The 27035-nt window shown below is 39.2% G+C and overlaps 1 protein-coding gene across 1 annotated transcript; it reads left to right on the forward strand.

Annotated features, from left to right (window-relative positions):
* Nucleotides 1–190: 190 nt before the first annotated feature.
* Nucleotides 191–27035, forward strand: LOC117296778 (guanine nucleotide exchange protein smcr8b-like). The gene is made up of 21 exons (XM_033779825.1): nt 191–264; nt 1009–1370; nt 2015–2115; nt 2714–2783; nt 3321–3403; nt 4448–4578; nt 5070–5245; nt 6390–6561; nt 7374–7552; nt 8872–8996; nt 9585–9660; nt 10020–10132; nt 11054–11223; nt 12493–12660; nt 13739–13855; nt 14818–14926; nt 16435–16488; nt 17184–17364; nt 18371–18531; nt 22249–22339; nt 24954–27035. Exons 2-21 carry the CDS (start codon nt 1146–1148, stop codon nt 25074–25076), a joined length of 2625 nt encoding a protein of 874 aa, XP_033635716.1. The 5' UTR covers nt 191–264; nt 1009–1145; the 3' UTR covers nt 25077–27035.

Consider the following 27035-nt stretch of genomic DNA (forward strand, 5'->3'; position numbering starts at 1 on the left):
AAAGATGTAAAAAAGGTACAATAAAAAAATTGAATCATTTATTGATAAATTTAGATTTATTCCAAATTTTATTTGGTCTCAGATATATAAGGCAATATAGTTTGGAGTATCATATTGTTCCGGCTGAAATCCGCGATTCCGGACCGGTGCACTTAAAGGGCACGCACGACACGCTGAACGGGTGTGTACTGTTTATCAACATTGAATGGGCGACAAATGGCTAAGCTAAATTAATGGAGAAGTTCACTCTTCACACACGGACAGGTACGGTATTGATATTGTTTTTAAAACCCATCTGACCGTAGGGTCTGAAAACTTCGTTTATATGGACGGGGCTTACTTATCAAAGCCTTAAAAAGTCAACGTTCGTTTGTTACATTTCCCAGCACCCAGCGCGCAAAAAGAATGTGAAGAAACCAGTCATGCCAGTCAACTCGTCCCCATCCACTACAGCAAGGCCAATGTCGCCCACTCAAAATTTGCCCTATAGTAAAAAGTCGACCTCACTTTTCAAAGTCGTCCCCTCTCAAAGTCGCCATTTCTTTTTCTTTGGGTAGTTATTCTAGTTATTCTCATATAAATAATGAATGGCAGAATGGGCATGGGATTTATATTTAATAAATTATTTAGTTTTATTATTTCAATGTTAAGTTTAAAATTTTTTGTAATTTTTATATTTCAAGCCCTACTTAATTATTGCAATTTAGTGGGATGTATAGATTGTTATCCTTTTAAGCATGTAATTTTTAGTTTTTTTTTAAAATTATATTTAACTTGTATATTACCAACTCTTCTATATCTTACTTTTACAGATGAAAAAATTAATCTTGCGCGTCACTTTGTGAAGCGACTCAAACTCATACATGGAGCAACTCTGTAGAAGGGGGGGGGGGGGGGTGGTGACTCTGACTTTTAGATTAAGACATTAACCTGAATGTTCATTATTAATATTATTCAATGACCTGCAAGTAAATGCATTTCACCTGTTTCATTTTGTTTTTCCTCCAGCGTGTAATTTAATATGTTGACATCATAATGCTGAGGCAACAACTACCTCCGAGAAACTTTGAATCCACCGTCTTCCTTCAATGCCTCAAGATACTTAATATAAGTTCACGTAGTACTAGCCTGGTTAAGACTTCAAGATGTTCGGTAGTTATGCCACCTTGGCCCATCGCCATGTCCAAGGGGACGTTAACTTCTACGACTCCCGAGCTGATGAGGAGGCTTTCCTGAAATCCAAGCCGCCTCTCTCGGATGAGATCATCTCAACGTACAAGCCGCCCAATCCCTGGCAGTCAAGTCCGACGTTCGAGGGCGATTTCGTCTTGGTGTGTGAGTTCTCAGAACTGGAAGGCCCCAAACCAGTGGTGAGATAATAATAATAATAATAATAATAATATTATTCATTTTTTGTAGAACCTTTGTTGTAGGACAGGACCCAATTTCATAGCGCTGCTTACCGGTTAGCAAATTTGCGTGCTTACTGTAGCAGAAAAATTGGGCGGCCGTATTGCATGTTTACCGTGGATTTGCATTGTGACGTCATTTATGTCCATGCGGTTAGCACCGGAAGGTTAGCATGCCTTTTCGTGTGCTTACGGTTAGAAGTGCTATGAAATAGAATCTGCGCAGTAAGCCGGCATCGGCCGCTAAGCGGCGCTATGAAATTGGGCCCAGGTCTGCTATGTATTTTCTGTAAACTTCGACCCCCCCTGCTTATGGGCACCTTGTAAGGTGCCGTGGTCAGTCTGCAGCAAACCATGCCAGAAAAACCGGGACAAACCCCCTTCTTTTAAGGATGTGTGCACTGGGTTCTTCAATGTGCATACGTACACAACATCCAGCTTTGCGTCCCATCTGAAGGAAAATAGGCTAGTTTTTAAAGACACAAAATGTCAAGACCAGGAAAACCCCTCATGACACACTTTGTTAATCCCCGGTAAAGTTAGCCAAAATGTTTGTTGCTGTATTGGATTACATTTTGGATTTCTGTCCTTTCTGTGTTGTGCAGATGACAGTGCCCAAGGATTCTGGTGGTGATTTTGAGCAGAATGACTTTGCGCTAAAGATAATGGCCATTGACTACAATGCTACCAACGTTGTCAGATCAGGGTAAGTTGAAACTAACAATGTAGACAATTAGTTTGATTTTACCCATACATCGAAGTGTGTTAGCACTATAGTATACTCAGTACTTTCCCAAGTTCTGTTTAAAAAAAAAATTATCACAGATATATCACTTGGGTGGGATTCGAACCCACAACCTTTGCAATTCCAGAGCAGTGTTTTACTGACGAGACCACCAAGATTGCCTGATTGCCTAGAGACAGTTCAAACCCTATACAGGGCTGTATGCTTTGTTTTTGAAAGGGCAAGGGCACCAAGGCATTTTCTTTTTGGTAAAGGGCACCCTATGAGGAAATTGTAAATTTGTACTGGAGCATTTCAAGGGCACCAAGGCAATGACCAGGGGACACGGAGGCAATCGCCTTTGTTGCCTCCGTGAAGTATCAGGCCTGCCTATATTTTAGCAGCAGGTACACTGCAGCGGTGGTCTAGTATGTAACACGTCTATATCTAACTCCATGTTCAAACAACCTGTATTCTGGTGTGGATGCTGATGAGCTTTGCTTTACAAATACGAGAGAAGCTAAACAGCTCTTTAGAATCTTCAATGCTGAGTATTTGCTCTTTGTATATTATTTTGTAGTGGTTCATTCACGCTGGTTGAGGATACTGGAGTCGTGTTGGAAGAGCCAAAAGAATCCGCCTTCGCATATGTGAGAATTTCTTATTTCTTTAATTAGCATACATGGTATAAGACAGCATTTCATATTGGTTGCCAAGTGGAAAGATTGCAAAATAGTTTTAGAGTTGGGATGTTTAACAAGTATACTGGTTAAAGGCAATGGACACTTATGGTAAAGACTCAAAACAAATATTAGCACAAAATCTTACTTGGTAACGAGCAACGGAGAACTGTTGATAGTACAAAACATTGTGAGAAACGGCTTCCTCTGAAGAAACACAGTTTTTGAGAAAGAAGTAATTTCTCACTAAAATATTTGAATTTGAAAATGACTTCAGGACTGGAGTCTTGTTCAGGCGTCTGCCAACCAACTTTGTGCAAGGGTGTTTTTTTTCTTTCATTATTTTCGTTTTAAAGGTGAGTAGCATGTTCTGTTAAACGTAGGAAAGTACGTAGATGCACAACCCTACTTTTTTTGTTATATCAAGTGCTGTACTCACTGATGCGTATGAACAGGCTTAATTCATAACATCTTTTTTTTTCATGGTTGTCTTTCCCTTATTTTCAGGTGCACCATTTTACCTTGTATGATATCATCGCCAGGGGGTATGTCCGACCATTTTGCATTGCGTACATCTCATCGGATAAAAGGTTAGTTTCCTTGATTTGAGGCCATGTCCTAATAAGCTATGTTCGATTTAAATAATGTCTGGTACAATGATTTGCTCAGTCATGAGTACCCGCTTACGTTGGAGTTTCTCAGACATGAGACAGTGTACGCTTTACAACGGAATGTATGGGTGCATTAACAAGTTACAGAAAAAGTTCTGGGCGGATGTATACTAATTTGGGTCAGTAACAAGTGTAACCTTCTGTGTTCACTGGCTTCCTGTACATCAGCGAATAGTCTTCAAGGTGTTGGTTCTTGTTTGTTCGCACTCTCCATGGCACAGTACCAACCTACCTTCAAGAGCTGCTACAACGCCATGAACCGAACCGACGCCTTCGCTCCTCAGACACAAACCTTCTCCGAATACCCCTCTCTCATCACTCCTGGGAAAACCTCTCTTTTTCTCAGTCTGGTCCTTCCCTATGGAAGTTACTCCCCATCAAACTCAGAAAGGAAACTTCCTTCAACACTTTCAAGAACCAACTCAAAAGCCACCTCTTCACACAAGCTGCTTCTCCTTCTGTTTATTTTGTTTAATTAGTTCCTTCGGTTGTTAGCTTTGTTAGGGTTCCTGCGCCAGGAGTGTCACCTGTGGCAGACATGGCGCATTACAAGTTTCCTTTATTATTATTATTATTATTATTATTATTATTATTATTATTATTATTATTATTATTATTATTATTATTATTATTATTATTATTATTATTATTATTATTATTATTATTATTATTATTTGTTCTGGTTCGCAACAGTTGTCTGTATAAACACAGGTGTTCAAGTTGGGGCATATTGGTAGTGAAGAATGAGTAAATTTTGAATATTAACAAGATGTAGAAAAAACTATATAGTAGGCGTGCGGGAATAACCATGTATCAAAATTCTTTTGGTGAGAACGGTTGGTTCTGAGAAGAATCGAGAAGAACCGATATGGTCTTGACATTTTTGAACAGTGTAGTCAGCTCGTCTGTAAGAGACAAACATGATTTTTCATTATTGTTGTTTGTTTTTCTTTCAATGTGTAGGAAAATCATCCGGAATTTGGCATGGCTGTCCAAGAAGTTTAGCAAAGTCAGTGAATCCTTCCGCTATGGGAATCATTGTCAATTCAAGAGAGATCTGGAGCGACGGAAAGCTGACATCCATTTTACAATAGGTAAAGTGGGGACTCATTGCAACCATAGATTTAATATTCACAACCTTATGGAGATCAAGTTTTTGCATTTATACTAATAGTAATACTAATGGTCAGTTTTTATATAGCGCTTTTCACACCCGAAGGGCATCCCAAAGCTTCACGTTATTACCCCTGGTCACTGTGCCTTAAATCATTCCTAAAACCTTCTCAGCTCCCTGGGGAGTATACAACAGCCTGTGCAGCAATAGTATGCGCTTCTCGGCTAAATCAATCACAAAAAATATCTCTGCCCTCATAGGTACCCATTTATCCCTGGGTGGAGAGAAGCATGTAGTTAAGTGTCTTGCTCAGGGACACAAATGTCACAGAACAGAATCACCAGAGCTTCAGTTCGGTGCTCTTATCCGCTCGACCACGACACCCTGCAACAACTACTTTTATTTTCTCTTTCATGGTGTTTTAAACTTATGTCATTTACTTGTTCCTAACTCCATTCTTTGATCTCTCAGGGAGTGTATCACTTCAGCATCCACCTCAGCATCATGACGATGAGATCACATCTGAGCGGGGCTCACCTCTCTGTCAAGACGCCCAAGCAAAGCAGAAGCTACACCAGCAGCTGGAGGCATTGGAGAAGGGGCTAGATGAAGTGGATGACATCCTGCGAGCCGTGGCCCCAGAGTTGGTAAATACACCTTTTTTGTTCTAAGGGTTTCCGGTTCCAAACATCGGTTCCGCATTGGTTACAAATGCATACATATATATAACAAATGCAAGTGCATGGAGAAAAGGTGTTATGGATTCAAGCATTTGTGTTCTGGCATGTCTGGGCCCCAGTTTCTTAAAGCTGTCAAGCAGAAAATACTGCTTGGCGCACCACCATGTTTTCTGTGACACCTGCAACAATAAAGGCACTGGACACTATTGTTAAGTACTCAATAGTGCCGGGCGAATAGTGAAATTTTGTTATTTGGTTACCGCTGGCCAACTATTCGAAATTAACCGGATATTTGAATAGTTTTTTGGCGGCTAGAGGGCGCTATTTAAAAAAAATAAAAATATAAAAAAAACATTTTGTTTTGCCGCTAGAGGGCGCTGTTCGTTTGTGAATGAGATCTTATGGGTGGATTGATATTAGTTTTAGACAGTGTCACTCGGTTCATTCATAAAAATTACCTGATCTAATTTAAAGATGGCGATTTGCTTTTTTTTTTGATCGTGATTGACTCTATGTGAAGGAAAACTTTTGTAATCTTTGAACAAAATACGTCGGAAATGTCATTGTTTTAACTGTTCACGGAGGTGAGCATAGTTAAATACTTAATTTATGCTGTTTTTTGCTGTCTTAATAGAAGTTTCATAAGGATTCAGACAAAACATTCATATCAGTTGTCGCCCGATGCCGCGGATATTCGGATATTAAAGTATATCCGGTTACTTGGTTGTAATTGCAGAACTATCCGGTTTATAATTAGGTATTCGCGCTATGCGGATATCCGGTTAAGAAAAAAAGGCATTCACGGTTACGGATAGGAAAACCTATTCGCCATTAACCGGATATTCAAATAATTCGCCCAGGCCTAGTACTCAATATAATTGTTAACATAAAAACTTAATTGGTCGTGAGCAATGATCGATCTGTTTATAGTATAAGAAGAATAGACTAGAGCGGGATTATAACCAACGACCTGTGGATTATTTTGCCAATCTCCCTATTTTGTCAATTTTTTTTTTTTCAGGGGGTTCAATTTCAGGGGGTTAAAATCCTGCTCCAGTCAAATTTCCTTTGTTCAACCCTAATTTGTTTGTATTGTTACAACTTTTTACAGGTGAATCCGAAGCTTGAGGCAAGGTTTCGTAGATTAGAAGAATTAGCAACTACTCAGAGATTAGCCAAATCCAGAGCACACAGATACTCAACAAGCGTCCACGAGGAAGGTTACCATAGCGATGGAGACGACAAATTGTTGGTGCAATCGAATCAGAGAAGAATGAAGAGAAGTAAGAGTTGTTTGTTTGCCTTTGTGTTCTACTCGTTTAACTGTTTTGTGTTGACTGCAAATCAAATGGCTTTTGTTAAAACAATGTTATAAAGACTCTTCTCCCTATTATGTTTTATGTAATTCTAAATTTCTCCCTGATTTCCTTTACCATATTGATGCTTTGAGGTCGAAACATAAGACAAATCAAATGAAGAAATATTATTTGTGTGTGACGTAAACTTTGGAGACATGAAAAGTTGTGCATAGAAGTTTACTCAACTGTACTGTCAAACTTCTTGGCGGTTTGAGGCAGTTTAAGGACTAGGGTTAAAGGCACTGGATAAAAAAAAATTGCTCAAAATAATTGTTAGCATAAAAACCTACTCAATGGAGAGATGTTGATAGTATAAAACATTGTGAGAAGTGGCTCCCTCTGAAGTAACAGAGTTTTCAAGAAATAAGTTATTTCTCACTAAAATATTTGAATTTGATTTTGAAACCTCAGAATTTGATTTTGAGGTCTCAAATTTAAGCATCTAAGGGCAAACAACTCTGTGTGACAAGGGTGTTTTTTCTTCTGTTATTGTGTGCGTATGTTGAGATACACCAAGTGAGAAAACTGAATTACTAGTGTCTTTAATGTATGAGCTTTCCTAACAGTAATGTTTTAAGAGTAACTATAATTATAAAATATGAATAGTGAACTTGCGGGTACAATCATGGGTAAAATCTCTTTTGAAGGAGTGGTGGCTCTGAAAAGAGCCGGTTTGGTCTCGTCTTAGTAACGTTTTAATTTCTCAAGCCTTGTTCTTGCGTCCCATTACCTCCTAGTCAGTACTTGTGATAGCATCGTTGATCTGACGTCATCCTTAGAGACGGATACGCAGCACGTCCCACAGATGATCCGAGTGGATGGATTCCGGAAGTTTGATATACGACTGCGGACTCTGCACGAGCTGTGTGGCTGGGGGTACAAAGCTGGGCTGAACAGCGTTCGCAAAATACATCATGTAAGTACGCCACGGTGTTTTCATTTTTTATTGAAATGTACTTTCAAGTTTTCTGCATCTATTGCATTGTAGTACATTTTCACAACTGTCTGAAGTGCACTTTTACAATTGTCTTACAATTGCATTTTCACAGTTGACTTTATTGCGTTTTCACAATTGTCATAATTGCCTTTTTACATGTGTCTCATGAATGTTCTTGTGGCATTTTCTAAATTTACTTATAATTGCATTTCCACCATGAACTTACAAATTGCATTATCAAACTTAACTTTTAATACATAATGGCATTTTCATAAACGACTTTTAATTGCTCATTCATATTACTGACTTAATTGCATTTTTTTCAATGGACTTAATTGCATTCACAATATTCTTTGCATTTTTACAATTGACTTGATTGTATGATTACACTTTGTCTATATTATATGCATTTTTATTATTGACTTAGTTGTTTTTCGACCAAAGTTGACTTGAATAGCATTATCACAGTTGACTTATTTGCTCGTTCACAGTAACTTATAATTGCCATTTCACAATTGACTTATGATTGCATTTTCATGATTGACTTAATTGTATTTTTACAATTTTTTTACAATGTTTTGCACACCATATACAATGTAAACAGTGCTTAGCAATCAGGTTGTGTTATTAATTTCCCATTTTCACAAATAAGATATGTTAAATTTGCATCGAGATAATGAATATTAGTTTTGTTTTTTACCCATACACCGATGTGTGTTAGCACTGTATACCCAGTACTTTCCCGAGTCCTGTGAAAAAATATCACAGGCATGTTACTCGGGTGGGATTCGAACCCACGACCCTTGCAATTCTAGAGCAGCGTCTTACCAACTAGACTACCGAGGTTGCCCGGTAGCTAGAGGCAGTTCGAATCCTATATTTTGGCAGCGGGTACCGCAACGATATAAGAGGTGTTAAATTTGCATCGGGGATAAAGAATATTAATTTTGTTTTTACCCATACACCGATGTGTGTTAGCACTGTATACTCAGTACTTTCCCGAGTCCTGTGAAAAAATATCACAGGCATGTTACTCGAGTGGGATTCGAACCCACGACCCTTTTTCACAAAGTTGTTTTCCTTAGGACAAAGCAATGATTTAAATGTCTTGCTCAAAGAAACCTTATAATTATGGCACAACTGAGGACCGAACCCCAATCTATAAATTTGTGTGTGTAAAAACTGAACTTTGAATTTCAGTTATTTCTTTTGACCCAGCCACCCAAAATTTTGAAGGAAAAAAACACTTGTCTTTTACATTGTCTATCCCTATATTTGGATGGTTTTTATCTTGGTAGCATTTGAGTCGTAATTATGTAGTTCTACATATGGAGAGGAGAGAGTCCAGGCTAGTAGAGCCAGCGTCATCTCTGCTTACTATCGGCAGGTCTATTACTACCAACTTTGTTCATCTTGTTGATATGTAAGTGTTTCGTTTCATCAATTTTAATGCAGTGGTTCAAGCTTTACAATTTGTCTTCATTTATTTCAATCACACCTACATGTACCTTCCGTATGTATAATTTGTGTTAACCAAGTGAGTGTGTATTATGAGGCTTTAACTCTTAAAGACTAGCAACTTAACACTTGAGTCTTGATCCCAAGAACTTGACACTTGGTCCTCATGCCAAAACTTAGGCCTTGACAAGAGACTTGATCACAAAGATTTGCGTCTTGACACTGGAGACTTGATCCCAAAGATTTGGGACTTGACACTGGAGACTTGATTCCAAAGACTTAGAACTTGATTTGACACTTGATCAAAAGAACTTAAAACTTGATCCAAAAGACCTGATACTTAATCCTGCAGACTTAAGACTTGATTTGAGACTTGATTCCAAAGAATTTAGACTAGATCCCAATGATTTGAAACTTGATCCTTTAGACTTGACTTGAGACTTACTGTGAAAGACTTGATGGCAACTCTGCTGAAATCTGATAAGACTTTATGATTCCACTTGGTTGTTTTGTTGTCCTGATTGCACTTTGTTGTTTTTTTGTCCTGATACAGGCAGTGTGTGAATGGAAGTTTTCATGATGAGTACAACGCAGGCAGGCACTGCGGGACAACGCTCAAACAGAACATGGTATGAAGGCTAATAATAATTAATATGAGGTGTTTCAGTTGAACATCTAAGTTCAGAACTAAGATATTGTAAATATCTGTCCAGTTGAAACAAAATTACAAATAACCTCTAGTAAACATTATTATTTAATTGTTTTGGGCTTAGCTGCTTTCGACGCTTGAAGGCACTATTGGTAGTTACTCTAAATAATTATAAGCATAAAAACTTACTTGGTAACTAGAGCTGTTGACAGTTAGTGTAAAAGGTGTGAGAAACGGCTCCCTCTGAATTAACGTAGTTTTTAAAAAAGAGGTAAATTCTCACTCAGAATCTCTGGGAATTCAAAGTTACTTACTCTGCAAATCTTTGTTCCCTTTTAGAATACATCGCCCGCAGCGAGTAGTCCATCATTTGAGGAGAGAGTGTTGTCTAAATTGCACTCATCTAGCTTTGAAGCCAAGTTTGTGCCTGGTACAGCATACGCATCAATGGAGTAAGTACTCTCCTTCAGTAGCCTATACCAAGCGACTGGAAGGGGAGACCACATTCAGGAGTTGTGTGGCCCTTTTATGAAACGCGCATTAATCGAAACTTGTATGCAAAGTACTGAACACAATAAACCAATAAAGGCGCTGACTTTCCCATAAGCATTTTATAAATGAATGCAAGGTGGGTGATTGCTGTTTTCACAGGCAGTGTGCATAGTTTGTTAATGTATGCTGACCCGCTGACCCCGTTGCTTCTGATACGCCTCTCTTAATATTTATGCATGACGTCATAATTCTTACCCAAAATGAGGCTATGGGCACACGTCCCCCATCACTTGCAGTGGCTGCGCCCATCATCTCGTTTTGGATCAGCATTGTGACGTACCTCGCGCATAAATATTAAGAAAGGCGTATATTATGTTTGATATGGTAGCAAAAGTCAAGATTTATATAGAAAAACATAAGAAACCAAAAATGAGTTGTAAAATGCCATTGATGCGAGGTTGCCCTTCCAGTCGCTTGGGAATAGCAATGGAGCTGTCCATGCTACAGAGGCCTTGACAAAAGGCTGGTCTTTATGTGGTGGCTGTTGATTTAATGGAGTTTCACCGATATGAGAAATCGTGGCGTACTCTCTGCATTGTAATAGACCTTGTAACTTGTGATATCACTTGTTACCAAAAGAGCCACGAAGTTGGTTTTTACTTCAGGTTTTTTTTCTCTTTTTCCAGACATGTTACATTTAATTTTAAACCATTGCCTAAAAAGTAGAGGCAAAGGTTTGAAAAACCAAAGGTGAACTTTCCCCTAAATCAAAATCAACAGCTTTGTATGCACTGGTGCTACACTGTTAAACCAAGCACCACACGAGGGCTCTGTGTAGATTCTGATCACAGTAATCACTGTTTGTCTCTCCAATTGCTCAGATCACTGTACTATGACGTGACTGAGAGTCCCGACGAGAGCAGCGAGGACGAGGAGGTAACAAGTATCCCAAAGAAGCAAACGGGTAACGGATTAATCATCTCATCAGACGACGGCTCCTGGCTGGATCTGGATTTCGCTTCCAGAGAATCCGAGTATTCCTCATCGACAGGTTAGAACTTGTCTTTCAAATAGGACTAAGTTGTAGCAGGCCTGGAATTCCACGAAGGCCATAGAGACCATGGTCTTCATTGTCCTGTCTTGGCCTTGGTGCCCTTTCAACATTTTCCCAAACACTTTAAGATGTTCAAATGGAAGTGACCTTTTGCAATATGGGGTGTCGTGGCCGAGCGGATAAGAGCACCGAATTCGAGCTCTGGTGATTCCGTTCAGCGGAGTGTGAGTTTGAATCCCGGTCGTGACACTTGTGTCCTTGAGCAAGACATTTCACTACAATTGCTTCTCTCCACCCAGGGGTAAATGGGTACCTGCGAGGGCAGAGTTGGTTCATGTGATTGATTAGCCTTGATTGCGCTACATATTTGGCGGCACAGGCTGTATACTCCCCAGGGCGCTGAGATGGTTTAAGGAATGATTTAAGGCCCAGTGACCAGGGATGATAATGTTGAAACGCCATGAGCGTCACTGCGTGACGGACCTGAGCGCTATATAAGAAGCCACTATTATTGTTATTATTACTATGGAATCGGCCTTGCCCTTTTTAAGGTGATATTCCAGGCCTGTTGTATAGTCTTTCTATGTAGGCCTGGTGTGTCGTGGGTGAGTGGTCAAGCGCACTGGACTCTAGCCTTGCCCTTTCTAAGGTGATATTCCAGGCCTGTTGTATAGTCTTTCTATGTAGGCCTGGTGTGTCGTGGGTGAGTGGTCAAGCGCACTGGACTCTAGCCTTGCCCTTTCTAAGGTGATATTCCAGGCCTGTTGTATAGTCTTTCTATGTAGGCCTGGTGTGTCGTGGGTGAGTGGTCAAGCGCACTGGACTCTAGCCTTGCCCTTTTTAAGGTGATATTCCAGGCCTGTTGTATAGTCTTTCTATGTAGGCCTGGTGTGTCGTGGGTGAGTGGTCAAGCGCACTGGACTCTAGCGTTGGCGTTTCTAGTCAGCAGAGTTTGGGTTTGAGTTCTGGTCATGACACTTTTGTCCTTGAGCAAATCTCTTAACCATTATTGCCTTTTCCTTCGGATGGGTTCTAAGCTGTTTGTCCTGTGGTTGTGTATTGTACAAAAAGGAACCAGTGCACTTATCACTAAGAGAAGGGGTTCGTTCTGGTGTTTCTGGCAGAGGTTGCCGAGAGCACCATAGCACCGTGTAAACCCTACATAAATCAGTCTCATAAATCAAAAAAGCTTCAAAATCTGTCTTAGTAGTCCGCATTGATTCTCACAAATGGAAATAAATTGTTTTTTTGTCTAACTTCCTCCAGACATGTCAGCCTCACCCGCACATCGGCACAAGTACTTCAACCGGGTAGTGCACACCCCTTCGGATGAAATTGATGATGCCGCTTCAGCAGGAGAAGTTGCAGCTCATGATGCTACGGCAGATTCCAACTCTCCATCTACCTCATCCTGCGGGGGTGATCTTTCACAAGGTAATTTTTTTCTTTTGTTAATATTATACTTTTCTGGTAATGAAGCCAAGGATGCCTGAACTTAAGTGAACTTAATCATTGTACATGTAGCTCGTAAGCCATAGAAAACATGTAAACAAGGGTGCTTGCTATGTGAACCAGAAACTTTTGGGTCTGCCCCTACTCTTCCTCGATGGGCTGTGGGCTCTTTTACGCGCTATTCTTATCCTAATACATTGGATCTACAGCTTGATGCCCTAATTAAATGCAGACATTGTTGTTTCGATTCCCGCCCGGGTAGTTTAGCCCTAGGTTAGTTTCCGCAGGACACTGGAAAGCACGGATCCCACCTGAGTACACGAGAAGTATGCCTTTAAAGTTTTGTCCTGCCGGTCTAATAAAAACACCGACCTTGTGCTTATCCCACATCGGTGTAAAGGGGATACAAAATTTATCATTCTCTGTGTTTGATGCTAGTATTACATCCAACTACTTTGGCTCAACTAGTTCTACTCTGGGCGCCTCATACAACATTGCAACAGATCCAGAGGGTATCCTGCAACAACAATAATGTGTATAGGATTTGAGGCATTGCATGGTGAGGTATCAATGTATGTTTGGTTTGCGGTAACACCATGTGTGTATCTACTTGCCAGACGATGACTAGAGCAAGCTAGTCGAAACGTTGAGACCAATTCAGAACTGACTCCGCGGCAGTACAGTTAATTATGATCCTATAAGCTAAAGTAGTAGTCCAGTCTATTTTTCTATACCATCCGCCCTGGTAATAGTTAAAAAGCAGGACAGTTCTTTTCAGAACTGAGAAGTCTCCCGAACCTCCGATTATCTACTCCGCGGCAGTAGCATAAAGCAAGACAGTTCTCTAAGAACAAACTCTACCTGGCAAGTAGATACACACATCGTGTTATCGCAAACCAAATATACAACAATAATGTGGACACCCAGGAGCGGGACTCTTGCATTAACCGCTTCATCATGGAGCTAAGAGATCAGTGGAGAGCGTTGCCAGAAATGTTTAGTTCCCTCGATTTGATGATGATGATTACATCCAATAATGTTTGCATTCTTTTTGCTTCAGTCCCAGATTCTGTGAATCCTCCACCGTGTTCTGATTCGTATATCGTCAGGAGACATCAGAAAGTATCTGTAGGAAGCTATGCCAGTAGAATCAACAGCTTCAATACGTGCTTGCCAGGTTAGTATTGACTGGGTTCGGACAGCTGACCATCATTCCTCCTACTCTAGATACCATTTTCCAGCGAGTTGACCAACCAATTGAATCCATTCAGGTGTGTGGTTTAAGCGTGGTGGCCCATTTGTGTGCGGAGCTTACTTTACCTGTGTGTAATTATTAGTGCATATTTTTTATATTTTTTCCCCTCAAAACCTCAAAAAATGGAGAAGATAAAAAGATTTATCAAAATTACATCAAAAATTACAAAATAAGGGACATAAACATGCAAATAAAGAAACATGATAACCCTGACCCCCATACCATCCTGACAAAGTATGAAACAGAGCATGAAGGTCAGAGTTAAGTTTCCGCCTGCAAGAAGGATTAATAATGCAGTTAAGTAGCGAAAAATCTTTGTGCCAGCTAAAACTATTTTTAACTATCTATGCATAGATGCGTTCACCGCATTAATTGTTATGCAGGCTGGCAAGTTTTAGCTTTTGTTCAAAACAAAAGTGAATGGCCGGACAGTAGGATGGTTGACTTTACAATGTAGATATATTCACCACCGATCAATCAAACACTGAGATGATATTGACTGGTCAGACAGTAAGAGGGTTGACTGAGTATTGTGTCTTTACAGTCACCGCAAGATATCCTGTTAATTGCTGCCATCTTTCATCCTTCATTGAATTTAGTGGTTTAACAGTAGGAGGGTTGACCATGTACTCTGTAATTCCATAAAAGTACAGATACAATTTGTATGCATTAAAGCCCGGTTCATACTTCCTGCGAATGCGTAGCGAATTTTGGTGTCACAACAATCGGTATGCGCTCCATTTCCCCTTGTGACGCAATGAAATTCGCATCGCACGAAGCATTCGCAGGAAGTATGAACCGGGCTTAACTTGCTGTGGGGGATGGACCTTGATCTGATGTTAGGGTTGAGTGATTTAGTTTGTTATGGTGTCTGTCTATTTCAGGATCTGGTGTCCGTAACATCATCGGTCAGTACACATTTGCCATTCATCTTGTCTATGCACTACTCTCTGGTAGACCTGTTGTTGTTCTATCTCACCCACGCTTTGAAAAGTAAGTTAAACCTAATCTTTGAGTATTTGTTTCAATCTTATCATTTCAAAGTTGGTACTAATAACAGTTATCTAAAGGAGAAAATAGAATTAGCTGTTGCAAACTGTTAACCAATAAATGCAAAACAAATATTTGACGGCCTGTTGTTTCAACCCTAGCAAGCGTCGGCCCATTAACTATTTTTTGCAGTCATCGAAATGATAACAACTTCACATAAAAATCATTTTTCCATTGTTTTATTATTTGTTATTTAATGTATTTCTTTGTTTATGTGGGCATACACATGTTTTATTGTGCGTTCCACTCCTCCTTTTTATTCTATCTGTTCAAATTATACTTGCATTCACATGATTTGGGTATATTTTTTTAAACTAAACTTTCATTCTATACTTCTGTTGTACATTTTGCTGTAAGATTTTGTATGTACTTTTTTAAATTTGTAATTCAATATAATTTTTGCGAATGGCAACCAAATTGAATGAACCATGAATAATAAAAAAATAATAATTTTGAAATGCTATGTTATGAAATGTATGTGAAGTGTGTACTTTATAATTTTGAATCATTTGAAGATGCTTGTTATAGGATTATCCCCTTGTAAATTTATTTTATGTTATTTAAAAAAGGTCCCAAAATTTCTGGACCAGTAACATTTTTGAGCTGCCAGCCCTTCTTGTGGATTGTTCCCCCCTTCCCTTTTGATAATTACGCACTTGCTTTAATTTGTCTATTTGTGTAACTTAATGTATTGTGATACATGTTGCCGCATTGTTGAGAAATTGTTGTATCTCAATTTTGCAACATCGTTGTTTCTCGCATGAGAATGGTCAACACAAAAATGTCATACCTCACCACCTTTTTTATGTGTGAACACTCTAGGCTTTATGTACATCTCGGTTAGTTGAAGCGATATACATGTGTACAACGTTATATACTTTCAATCTCACTAGAACATAAATGCTATTTTAGGAGATGCAATTTGTTTGCGTTGACATGATGATGTGTACATTTATGCTATGGTATTTTAAGTGTATACCGGTAATTGATTACAGACAAGGGGTGGAACAACTTATCAATTGTAAAATCACACTTTTTTCCTTTTCTTTTAGTTGAGGTATTACAGTTTATACATTTATAGTAAATAGTCCATATGGCAGATTGGGTACCCCTTATAGCCCTGCACTAAGCAAAGCCTCAAGTCTTACTACAGGTCAGATACCAATTTCTTAAAGCTGTTAAAAAAGCAGAAATTAGTACACAGTTGTCTGCTAAGCAGAAATGAACAGGATACCATTTACAGACACAGTGTTTTTGCTTGTAACCTTTTTTTGGTAGGCATAATTTTTGTCAGGCTTAGCTACTTTCTGCACTTATAGTGTTTTTGCTTGTAACCTTTTTTTGGTAGGCATAATTTTTGTCAGGCTTAGCTACTTTCTGCACTTATAGAAGCAGCTCTTTGACATTGGCCCTGGCTTTATACTGACATTTATTTCTTCTTCTTTTTACAGGGAAGTCACAAGTCTGATCAGAACACTCTGGTTGTTTGTTCCAGGCCATTCCAGGTGAGGAGGATTCTGTCTTACTGATGAATTAAAATTATCCACGGGTCGATTTCACAAAGAGTTAGGACTAGTGCTATATGTCCTTAGGACCAGTCCTAGGAGATATTAGAAACGTAAGGCTAGTCCTAACTCGAGATAAGACTAATCTTAACTCTTTGTGAAATCCACCCCATGCCCAATTTCGTCAAGGATGCCACTCCTGGGTTGAGAGACACAAGACAAGGACACAAGACAAGTCTTTCGACTGACCAGGCCAGAATTCGAGCCCACATTATGTAGTTTACAGATCTTGAATCCACCTCCCTACACCATGACGCCCCATGACGAATGCAAAGTGGTCCCCTTTTGTGTGTTTCTTGTCTGTAATTACTTTATCGACAACATTTGGCGTGTGGTGGCTGAGTGGTGAAAAGGAACCAAGCAATCAAGCTTTGGCGTTTCTGATCAGCAGAGTGTGGGTTCGAGTACTGGTCATGCCACTTGTATCCTTGAGCAAGACGCTTTTACAATAATTGCTTTGTCCTTTGGATGGGACATTATGCCGTACGTGTAGGTCCCATGTACCAGGATTGGTAGTGCACAAAAAATCTCGGGCTGTGACATGGCTAAAGAAAGGTCTATATTAACAATAAATACAATACAACAAAAGCTATATGTCATAATATACAAACTTGATTTCCTTCTTGACTTTGCAGTAAGTATCATCTGGTCGTCCCATGGCACACCCGTCCACTACACCAAGCTGATCTGAAACAGATGAAGCTAGTCGGTCTTGCCAGACACAAATCAGCCATGCCAGTCATTCCGACATCTGTACAAAAGCATATTACCATCTTTGAGTACGACAACAGCACGTTGTCAACCCCACCCTATAATGTAAGTGGGATTGGCCATTGGCTCTTTTTTTTTTTGCAGTAAGAAAGTTGCATGTGTGCTCTTGAGACGCTCTTTAAAGCCATTGGACACTTTCGGTAAACAATATTGTCCAAGGCCCACACTTTGTGTATCACAACTTATATATAAAATAACAAACCTGTGCAAATTTAGGCTCAATCGGTCATCGGAGTCGGAAGAAAATGACGGGAAAACCCGCACGTTTCCTCGTGTCATGACATGTGTCCGCTATCGAGAATTGATATTGTTTTCATGTTTTCTCAAAAAGTAAAGCATTTCGTGGAATAATATTTCAAGAGAAGTCTTTCACCATTACCTTCTGTAAACCCTGTCAGTTATTTGTAAATCTGTGCACTTTTTTTTTTTCTGTACCGAAAGTGTATAATGGTTTTAATGCAGGCATGATATTTCTAAGATCTGATATCCGATATTTTTGTCATCTTAATTTGTTTTTTTACCCTAACACCAACGTGTATAAAGCACTGTATAACTCAGTACTTCCCCGAGTTCTGTGAGAAAAAATAATCACAGGCAAACCACTGGGGTGGGATTCCAACCCATGACCTTTGCATTGCCTCTAGACCACGAAGAAGCAATGCAAGAACATATTTTGTCCCTCAACAAATTCAGCAAAATTGTTGATAATCAGCCTGAAGTCTATAAAAGCCAACACCATTAGGTCACTTGACTTTAGGTCAGCGGTTGTACTCGATAAAGATTCCTACCTTTTTTCTTCTTAGAGCTACGTAGTCATGCCTGCTAAGGGCTGACCCATAACCAGGGGTCGATTTCACAAAGAGATAGGACCCGTCCTAACTTAGGACTAGTCCTAGGAGATATACACATTGCATGGATAGTCCTAAGTTAGGACGAGTAACTGGTCCTAACTTGGGATAAGACAAGTCCTAACTCTTTGTGAAATCCACCCCAGAAACTTTCCAAGTGTGTTTTTCTCAAAACCATTGTTTTATGTTTTGATCTTGTGCAGGGGTCTTACCTGAATCTACTTATTAAGAGCTACAAGTCTTTCCGAAGTGACCAAGCCTACATTGGCTTCATCCATTGTATATTCTCCGAGTTAGCCGCCAAGGCGTTTGTCTACCACCATTCCTTCATGCTCAACTCACCACCATTCCAACCACTGCCGGAGTAAGTCACTAACGGTTTAAAGGCAGTGGACACTGTTGGTAATTACTCAAAATAATTATTAGCATAAAAACTTTCTTGGTGACGAGTAATGGGGAGAGGTTGATGGTATAAAACATTGTGAGAAACGGCTCCCTCTGAAGTGCCATAGTTTTCGAGAAAGAAGTAATTTTCCACGAATTTTATTTCGAGACCTCAGATTTAGAACTTGAGGTCTCGAAATCAACCATCTAAACGCACACAACTTCGTGTGACAATGTTGTTTTTTTCTTTCATTATTATCTCGCAAGTTCGATGACCGATTGAGCTCAAATTTTCACAGGTGTGTTATTTATGCCTATGTTGAGATACACCAACTGTGAAGACTAGTCTTTGACAATTACCAATAGTGTCCGCTGCCTTTAAAGATAATAAGATACTCTGTTCTTATAAAGCACTTTATCTACATGCACAGGATAGGGAGTTGCCAAAATAGGGCTGGATAGCTCAGTTTGTATTCCAAAATTGCGGACTATTCTTCTTGCATAAATGTTATCTCAACAACTTGACCATCTCAATTTATATAGGACTAAAACATTCGGGAAATAAACAAAAACTTATTCATAAATACCTCAGACAGTTTCGCTATTCCTATTGGTGGAGAGCGCGTCACGTGGGTGTGTATAAACCTTTGTTTATGACCGGTAAAAAGTGTTAATTCATGGGCGTGACACGCGACCTTGCACCTGTTCTTATAAGACAGTTTCTTCATTCCTATTGGTCGAGAGCAACGGCTGAAACAGTTGTGCCACATCACGCGAGTTATTTACCCGAGGGCCTTACCATTTCATAGCTGGAGGGGTGTTGTGTTGAAAGAAATCATTTAACAATTATAATTTTTGCATTTATTTTACTTTTTGACAAAAAAATGGAAGATGTTTTTGACCGAAAAGGTATTTATGAATGGGAATCAAAGTGTGTTGAATCGGTTTTCAATTAGTGGTTTAAACCCGTCAAGGCCTGGTTCTTGAAAATTTTACCGAGACGAAGTCGAGGTAAATTATTTGGATTAAACCACTAGTTGAAAACCTCTTCACCACACATTGATTCCCGTATTTAAAGAATTACAATAACATAACTAAACGGCCTTGTTTCTGCTCTTATTGGCAACACCATACAAGTCCCCTGATGATGACTAGAGCAAGCTAGTCGAAACATTAAGACAAACTAAGAAATCACTCTGCTGTAGTAAATGTATTGGTTATAATCCATCCTATAAGCTGAAGTAGTAGTCCGATTTTTCTACCATTGCGGGGTAGTAGTTAAAATTCAGGACCGGTCTTTTAAGAACTGATAAATCTACTGTACTTTAAAGATAAAGATAGTACTTTAAAGAACAGTTTCTACCTGGCAATAATAAATACCAAAAACCAAATATATACAGTTTCTCAAGAATTCTGAAATAAAAAACTTGTGTTAAATCTTTAAAAAAAGATAGAAAAGTGGCGAATCTGAATTAAAAATGAGACATTCAAAGTACACTCGTCGTTGTTGGTAAATAGTTTACTGTACTATTGTTTGTTCATTTTGTTGTTCTCTTTGACTTTAATTGTTTTTCCTGCATGATTGTACATGTACCTCTTTCTTACCCAAGATCCAAAATCCATAAAACGGAGCCGAAGAAAACGGTTCCGACAAGGTTGGTCCTTATATCGGTTGTTTCGTTTTCCCAGAAGCTTCTCATGAGCTTTCAAAGCCTTATCAGCTAACCACTTGACTTGCATTTGCGTGGCTTTTGAGCGTGGGGATGAGAAGTGTCAAACTTTGATATGAACTCAGACTTTTTTAAAGTTTGCCCGTTGTAAAAAACATGGGAGCATTCATCACCATCACCATCAGGCTGAACTCATCCCTTGTTAAGTAGGATTTGAAACTTGTCACGGTGGAAATATGATACAGTAAGGTGTTTGTTTGTTTAGATGATCTTCCCATTGAGGGAACTCGGCAAACTCCCACAAGGGGATATAAACACCAAGCTGGCAACAACCAATCTCTCTCACAAACATTGGTTTAACGTCTATGATTATGAATAGTTGAACAAATCAAGAAATTGTGATTCAGTAACTAGACGACAATATTTAATCTAGTCATTGTGAAATCAGCGGTTAGCTGGGGATTTGAACCCACAACCTTGTGATTGCAAGTTCTGCAGTCTAACCACTTGACCACGGTGACCAGGTTTGCAGTAACACCATGTAACGATAACCTCTAAATGAGTTGGGGTGGTTCTGAAAAGAACCATTGGTTTCATATTGACATTTGGATTGTCTCTGATCGTCTTCTTGTTGGGTGGAGAGCCATTCTTCAGCGATTTCCACTCTCCCTTCTGCTGTGTTCATAAATGAAGTGATTTCATCCTCTAGTTTTGTCTTCATCTTCTTCTCCTGCTTGTCCTTGTCTGTGAGTCTGGTAGTTAACCAGGGCCCAACTTTATGGCTCTGCTTACCGTAAGTACAGAATCGACGCTTGGGGAAGCAGGGAATTCTGTGCTTACGGCAAGCCTATTTCACGGGTTAGCGGCGAATTTTGGCTTCTGCGCGTGCGTACTCCACTTTACTAGGCATTCTACGCTTATAAGGCTAGCGCAAAAATTCGGCGCTTGCACGTAAGCGGGGAATCGTGTTCGTAAGCGCAGAATTTGGCGTTAAGCAGAGCCATGAAATTGGGCCCTGTTGTCTTGCCTCCTCGCTACCCATAGCAAATCCCCTCTCTATTTCAACTAATTGATCATCTCTGTTGGTATTGACCTTTGTATTTTGTGTCTTCTATGCTTGTGGCTGACTTCGTCTTTTTGTCCATGTTCATCATTTAAAGCTTAGCTTACAGTGCTCGGAAATATAGCTCATAAACGTGCAGTTCATGATAAATATATAATGTCATACAACCATTGTCTTCAACTGCATGTTACATAATTCTTAAAGGGTATATGTACTTTTTCCTAACAAAAAACACAATGTCCACAGATTCACATTAAACTTACACAGTTTGAAGATTATGATAGTAGAAAGCTTCCCTTGAAATTTTACTTACTGCGGGTCTGTAGTTTTTGAGAAATGATTTAACCAGTTATGCTATGGTTTTGGTATAATATCATTACTGGTTAAGGGGATTTTACATGCTAAAATCATTTTGGTCTCATGAGACGAAAATTATTTTGTGACTTGTTTTACTCATTCCTCAAAAACTACACAACCTTAGTTAGTAATATTTGAAGGGAAGCTTTCCACCATCATTCTCTTCAAACCCTGTAAGTTTAATGTTAATCTGTGGACATTTTTAAAAAGTACTCGAATCCTTTAAAGGTATTTGTCAAATTACGAGGGCTTGCATCACCTAGGATGTGAGCAACACCATGCTCAAGTTACTTCTGATGTTCTGAGTTCTTTTACTTGCGCTACCATTGCTAACCAAACCTACATGTTCAACCTAATGTCCCATCCAAATGACAAAGCAATTATGGTAAAGCATAGCTCAAAGACATAAGTGCCTCGACTGGGACTCGAACCCACACTCTGCTGATCATGGTCGTTCCAAACTTGTCGAGAATCATGTCATTTCATACAAAAGATTAATACTTCAGGAAAAGACAACAACAATGCACATAACAAATATTATACTGTATTAAAGAAATGTAAAAATAATAAGTGAATAAGTTTAGTTTTTTTTTTTTGTGTATTGCAGGAATGATGGAACAATTAGTGAAATGTTAGCGAAGTCTAATGTCTACCTTAGCAAGCTTGGTGTAGCAGAAGGAGATGCTGATATCATACGGGTAAGTACAAGTTTGGCTTACTCTCCTCTGACTTTTGTCTAAATGATGTAATCCACAAGTTTCTTTGCATATTATGTCATATTTGTTTCTTGTGAACTCTCGTTGAACTAACCCTACCCTGTTTGTAATGTCTGGAGAGTAGTTCTAGAGTCAGACACGTTCACTTTCAGCAAACTGGATCCAACAATCACCAGATGCCCATAGGGTTTATGTAATGAGAGAAATCATTGTTATAGACCTTTATCACACGTGTCATGGCCGAGCGGTTAAGAGCACCGGATTCACTGTCTGGTGTTTGATCAGCAGGACGCATCATTTTAGCAGGGTGTGGGCACCACTTAACGTGAAAACTACATGGCGGCGCCCATGCGATTTACGCTCTTTATAATATAGATGTGTGTAACCCACCCCCCCCCAACACCCCACCCACTCTAGTGCCTCCCTCACTCAGGCCCTGAAAGAGTGAACTCTCTAGACCTCTCATATTGTGTATATGACAACTTACTTGTGTTTTCATGCTATTTTATCCTAACCATAAAGCGTATTGTGATAATATCGTCTACATGTAACACCCCCATCCCACTTACTATAGTGCCTCCCTCACAATCATTCAGGCTCCACCCCTAATAGGGTGAACTCTCTTGACCTCTCATACATTCATATACGTGTATTATATGACTGTACATTGTAAACAATTCGTGCTGTTTCATCCCTTAGAGTGTATGTGATAATGTAACACACCCTCCCCTTACACCCCTGTTACTCTAGTGCCTCCCTTACAATCACTCATTCAGGCCCCGCCCCTAATAGGGTGAACTCTCTAGACCTCTCATACATTCATGTGCGTGTATATATGAATGTACATTGTAAACAATTCGTGCTGTTTCACCCCTTAGAGTGTATGTGATAATGTAACACACCCTCCCCTTACACCCCTGTTACTCTAGTGCCTCCCTTACAATCACTCATTCAGGCCCCGCCCCTAATAGGGTGAACTCTCTAGACCTCTCATACATTCATGTACGTGTATATATGAATGTACATTGTAAACAATTCGTGCTGTTTCACCCCATAGAGTGTATGTGATAATGTAACACACCCTCCCCCTTACACCCCTGTTACTTTAGTGCCTCCCTTACAATCACTCATTCAGGCCCCGCCCCTAATAGGGTGAACTCTCTAGACCTCTCATACATTCATATACGTGTATTATATGACTGTACATTGTCAACAATTCGTGCTGTTTCACCCAGTACATGTACAGGTCATAATATACGATATTGTGTAACTAGACCTTAATGGGTCAACACTAATTACTGACAAGGGGGATTTACTTGTCCACTTTACTCGATGAGGGATTTCCAGGGGTTTATCTCTGCACTGGCAGAATTTTGCCTTTTATACCAGACTATAATGTGTACATTTAATCCTTTTTCTCATATATCCATCTCAGGATGGGGAAAGTCAGGAGTTTTTATGTCACTCTTGAAGTTTCATGTTGAGGGTTTCTGCCTTTTGTCAATTACTTTGTTAGGTCTGCTTTTTTTTTCAATTAAATGTTAGGCCAGTTTTTTTGTCAATTAAATGTTAGGCCAGCTTTTTTTTCAATTAGATGTTAGGCCAGCTTTTTTGTTTTCTCAATTAAATGTAAGGCCTGCCTGCCTTTTTGTCAATTAATTGTAAGGTCTGCTTTTTGTCAATTAATCGTATGGCCTGCTTTTTCGCAAATGAATTGTAAGACATGCTGTTTGTCAATGAGTTTCTGAAGGTCTGTACAGCCAAACAGCTCTGAAATTAAAAAAATTATGGATTTCCGTTGCCATTGCTGGTATTTACATCTTGTCTACGCCGCAATATATTTTTTTTCTGTTTGGTTGTAGTGGCCATGATTTGCAAGTGTTTTCTGACTTGATGAGTCTTAAATGAAACGAAGTCGGTCAGTTTGATGATAACTTGCGAGGGAAACTAACAATTTGTTTGCTTTTAACTCATACAGTAGCCAAACACTGGATTACCATGTTGTTTTTTTGTATGATTTGATTCGTTTCCATTCCTTTTTTGACTGTTTCAGAGGGCAATAAGTCTCTGGTTTTTCTAGGGCCATTTTCATGATCATGAGTCTACTTGTGGCTGGACATTTGTAACATGAATTCTTCCCAAAGTATTATGTGTGCGCGCGCTGACCACTACATTACAATCAAAGGCTTTAAAGGGCACTGTCATTGTTATCATGCACGTGTGCAGTAACTGGGTGGGAGATCAGAATTGAGTGTCTGGCCATATAGGCTCACTTAGATCAGGACAACAGTGCCTCTTTAAAGTCTCAGTAAAGTGCTCTCATTTTGATATTATGAAGTCAGTTTTAGCCATCTGAAAGCACACACAAAGTAGTGCAACAAGGGTGTTTTTGTTTATTATTCTCTTACAACTTCAAAGACCAAGTGAGTTCAAATTTTCATAGATTTTAACTTTTATGCATTTGTTGGGATACACCAAGTTGAATACTGATCTTTAAATATATTCCCTTTAATTCAATTCTTCGTAGTTAGTTTTAATTTGCAGTATTTTAGTTTTCTAATGTGATTGGGTTTTTATTTGTGTGCTCATTTTCCAGTACTGGGTGGAGATAATTAAACAGCAGCAGATAGATGAAATGTTCGTCCAGACTGGTTCAACAGTTACGCCTACTCCCTCTGAGCAATTAGACTACAGGCAATGTAAGGAGTACCAAATCTAAAACAAACTACAGTGCAATAACCCATCCATGGAGTGTATGTGTGCTGGTTGTTGTGGTGGACTTCCTCCCTCTGGGTGTAAGGAGCAATTCTAAAGACAATGTATGTTTGCGGGTGTGGGGTGTCATGTACACAAGCAAACAGAACATCACCCCTCATTTTGAAAAAAATATTGTAAAAGTACAGTTGAAGAATGCCTTCATCCGAAGTCATCAAATAATTGACCCACATTAATGAGAATGCTGTTTTTTTTTACCCTGGTTACCATGGTTAAATGTTGAACCATCGAATGTATTTGCTTTCAAAATGTCATGTTGAATATGGCTGGTGTCGGGTTACGTGATATTGCATGAGAAAAGTTCTTCTGGAAGCAACCTGTGTATTTGCTAGTGAGGGGTTCAGATTGAATTCTGGTTGGGGAAGTCACAGGTGAACATAGCGTGACTGTGTTTAGTCTGGCTGCTTCTGGGTTCACTTCTACTTTCATTTGATCCCTAGAGCAAGGTGAACATTGAGTGTAATTATATTGCTAGTTTGGTGATTTCAAGCACTTTGATGGTATCCTCATCCTCATCGAGATCTTCGAGTCCGTGCTGGCCTTTTGGTAGTCTGAAGTCAGGGCAGTCATGAATGATGTGGCTGCTTGATGATGGTATCTCCTTATCGCAACATACATGTAGCGTGACTGTCCTTAGTCTAGCTGCTTGTGGGTCGTCTTCTTCTTCTTCTTTCATTTGATCTCGCGACCAAGGTGAAGATTGAGTGTAATTCATTTTATAATTTAGAGACTTCAATCCACTTGATGGTGTCCTTGTTGAGGTTTACTTTGAGTTCCTACTCGCCTTTTGGTGGTCTGAAGTCAGGGCAGTCATGAATGACGTTGGTTTTTAAAATGATTTTGTAACTAGCTATGGTGAGGTTTGATTTAATAGGGAATTTTCAATACCCATTACTTTTGTTCCAGCTGATTCGCCATCTGCCTGTTGGAAGTCCTGCACCGTACCTGTATATTACATATGTTTTCCAAATTTACAGAAGCCAGAACCCGTGCCCAAGCCTTGATTTCGAAATTGCCATATGATATCAAAATCAAATCAAACAAAAACAGATAATAAAATAACACAAAAAAAACTGTACGGAAAACCCGCTTTATATAGTCAACATAAGAGTGGAGATCCCATTTTTTTTTTTTTTCTTCTGTAGTTTTGATAATCACAAGCAAACAACCCTTGATATTTATTTTGCTGTTCCCATGAGTGTTTGGATCAGTTTCGCGTTTGTATCACACTGTACCAATAGACAAGCGGAAATGGGGTTGAGACTGTGTTCTCACGAGGAACAAAAGACAAGCGTCCCATGAGAATTTCTTCTTGTGCGAATGCAACTACTTTGCAGAAGTTAAACATGGAGGGGCATTGCAGAGAGAAATGCGCACAGATTGTCTTCCCTTTGAAATCCTAATTACCACCTGTTGAAATCGTGTGAACATTTGAATACTTTGTTTTATAATTTTGCTTTGTAATTTGTTACTAATATAACTCTAAAGTGCCTTAGTCCATGAAATTTATACGATATATATATATGTAAACTATTGGTGCAATTGTTATTGTTAATATTTTGTACTATTATTAACCATTATCCAGTGTATTGAATGTTATACTTGGTATGAGTCCAATAGCGTGTGCCAACCATCTGATGATGTAAAACTAATGGTTAAAGCACAGTTTAGAGAAATAATTCGAGTTTCGGTTAAATTTTTGTTTTCAAATATTTTTCTAACAACGGGTTACATGTTAGACTGGCTTTACCTCGAGTTAGGACGAGCCTGACTTTAGGACTAGCCTTTGTTTTTAATATCTCCTATGACTAGTCCTTACTATAACTTGTTCTAACTCTTTGTGAAATCAACCCCTGGCATTGAAGCAGGAAATTTAAAATTGTGAAAAAGTCCCTCCTTTAGA

The sequence above is a fragment of the Asterias rubens genome, chromosome 11, assembly GCF_902459465.1.
Source record: "Asterias rubens chromosome 11, eAstRub1.3, whole genome shotgun sequence".
Classification (NCBI taxonomy): Eukaryota; Metazoa; Echinodermata; class Asteroidea; order Forcipulatida; family Asteriidae; genus Asterias; species Asterias rubens.

Excerpts from the sequence above, each read along its gene's own strand:
- LOC117296778 (XM_033779825.1), top strand. The coding sequence starts at position 1,146 with ATGTTCGGTAGTTATGCCACCTTGGCCCATCGCCATGTCCAAGGGGAC. Across the intron at positions 14,927-16,434 it reads TCTCACCCACGCTTTGAAAA|GGAAGTCACAAGTCTGATCA; the intron begins GTAAGTTAAACC and ends TTCTTTTTACAG. Across the intron at positions 16,489-17,183 it reads TTTGTTCCAGGCCATTCCAG|TAAGTATCATCTGGTCGTCC; the intron begins GTGAGGAGGATT and ends TTGACTTTGCAG.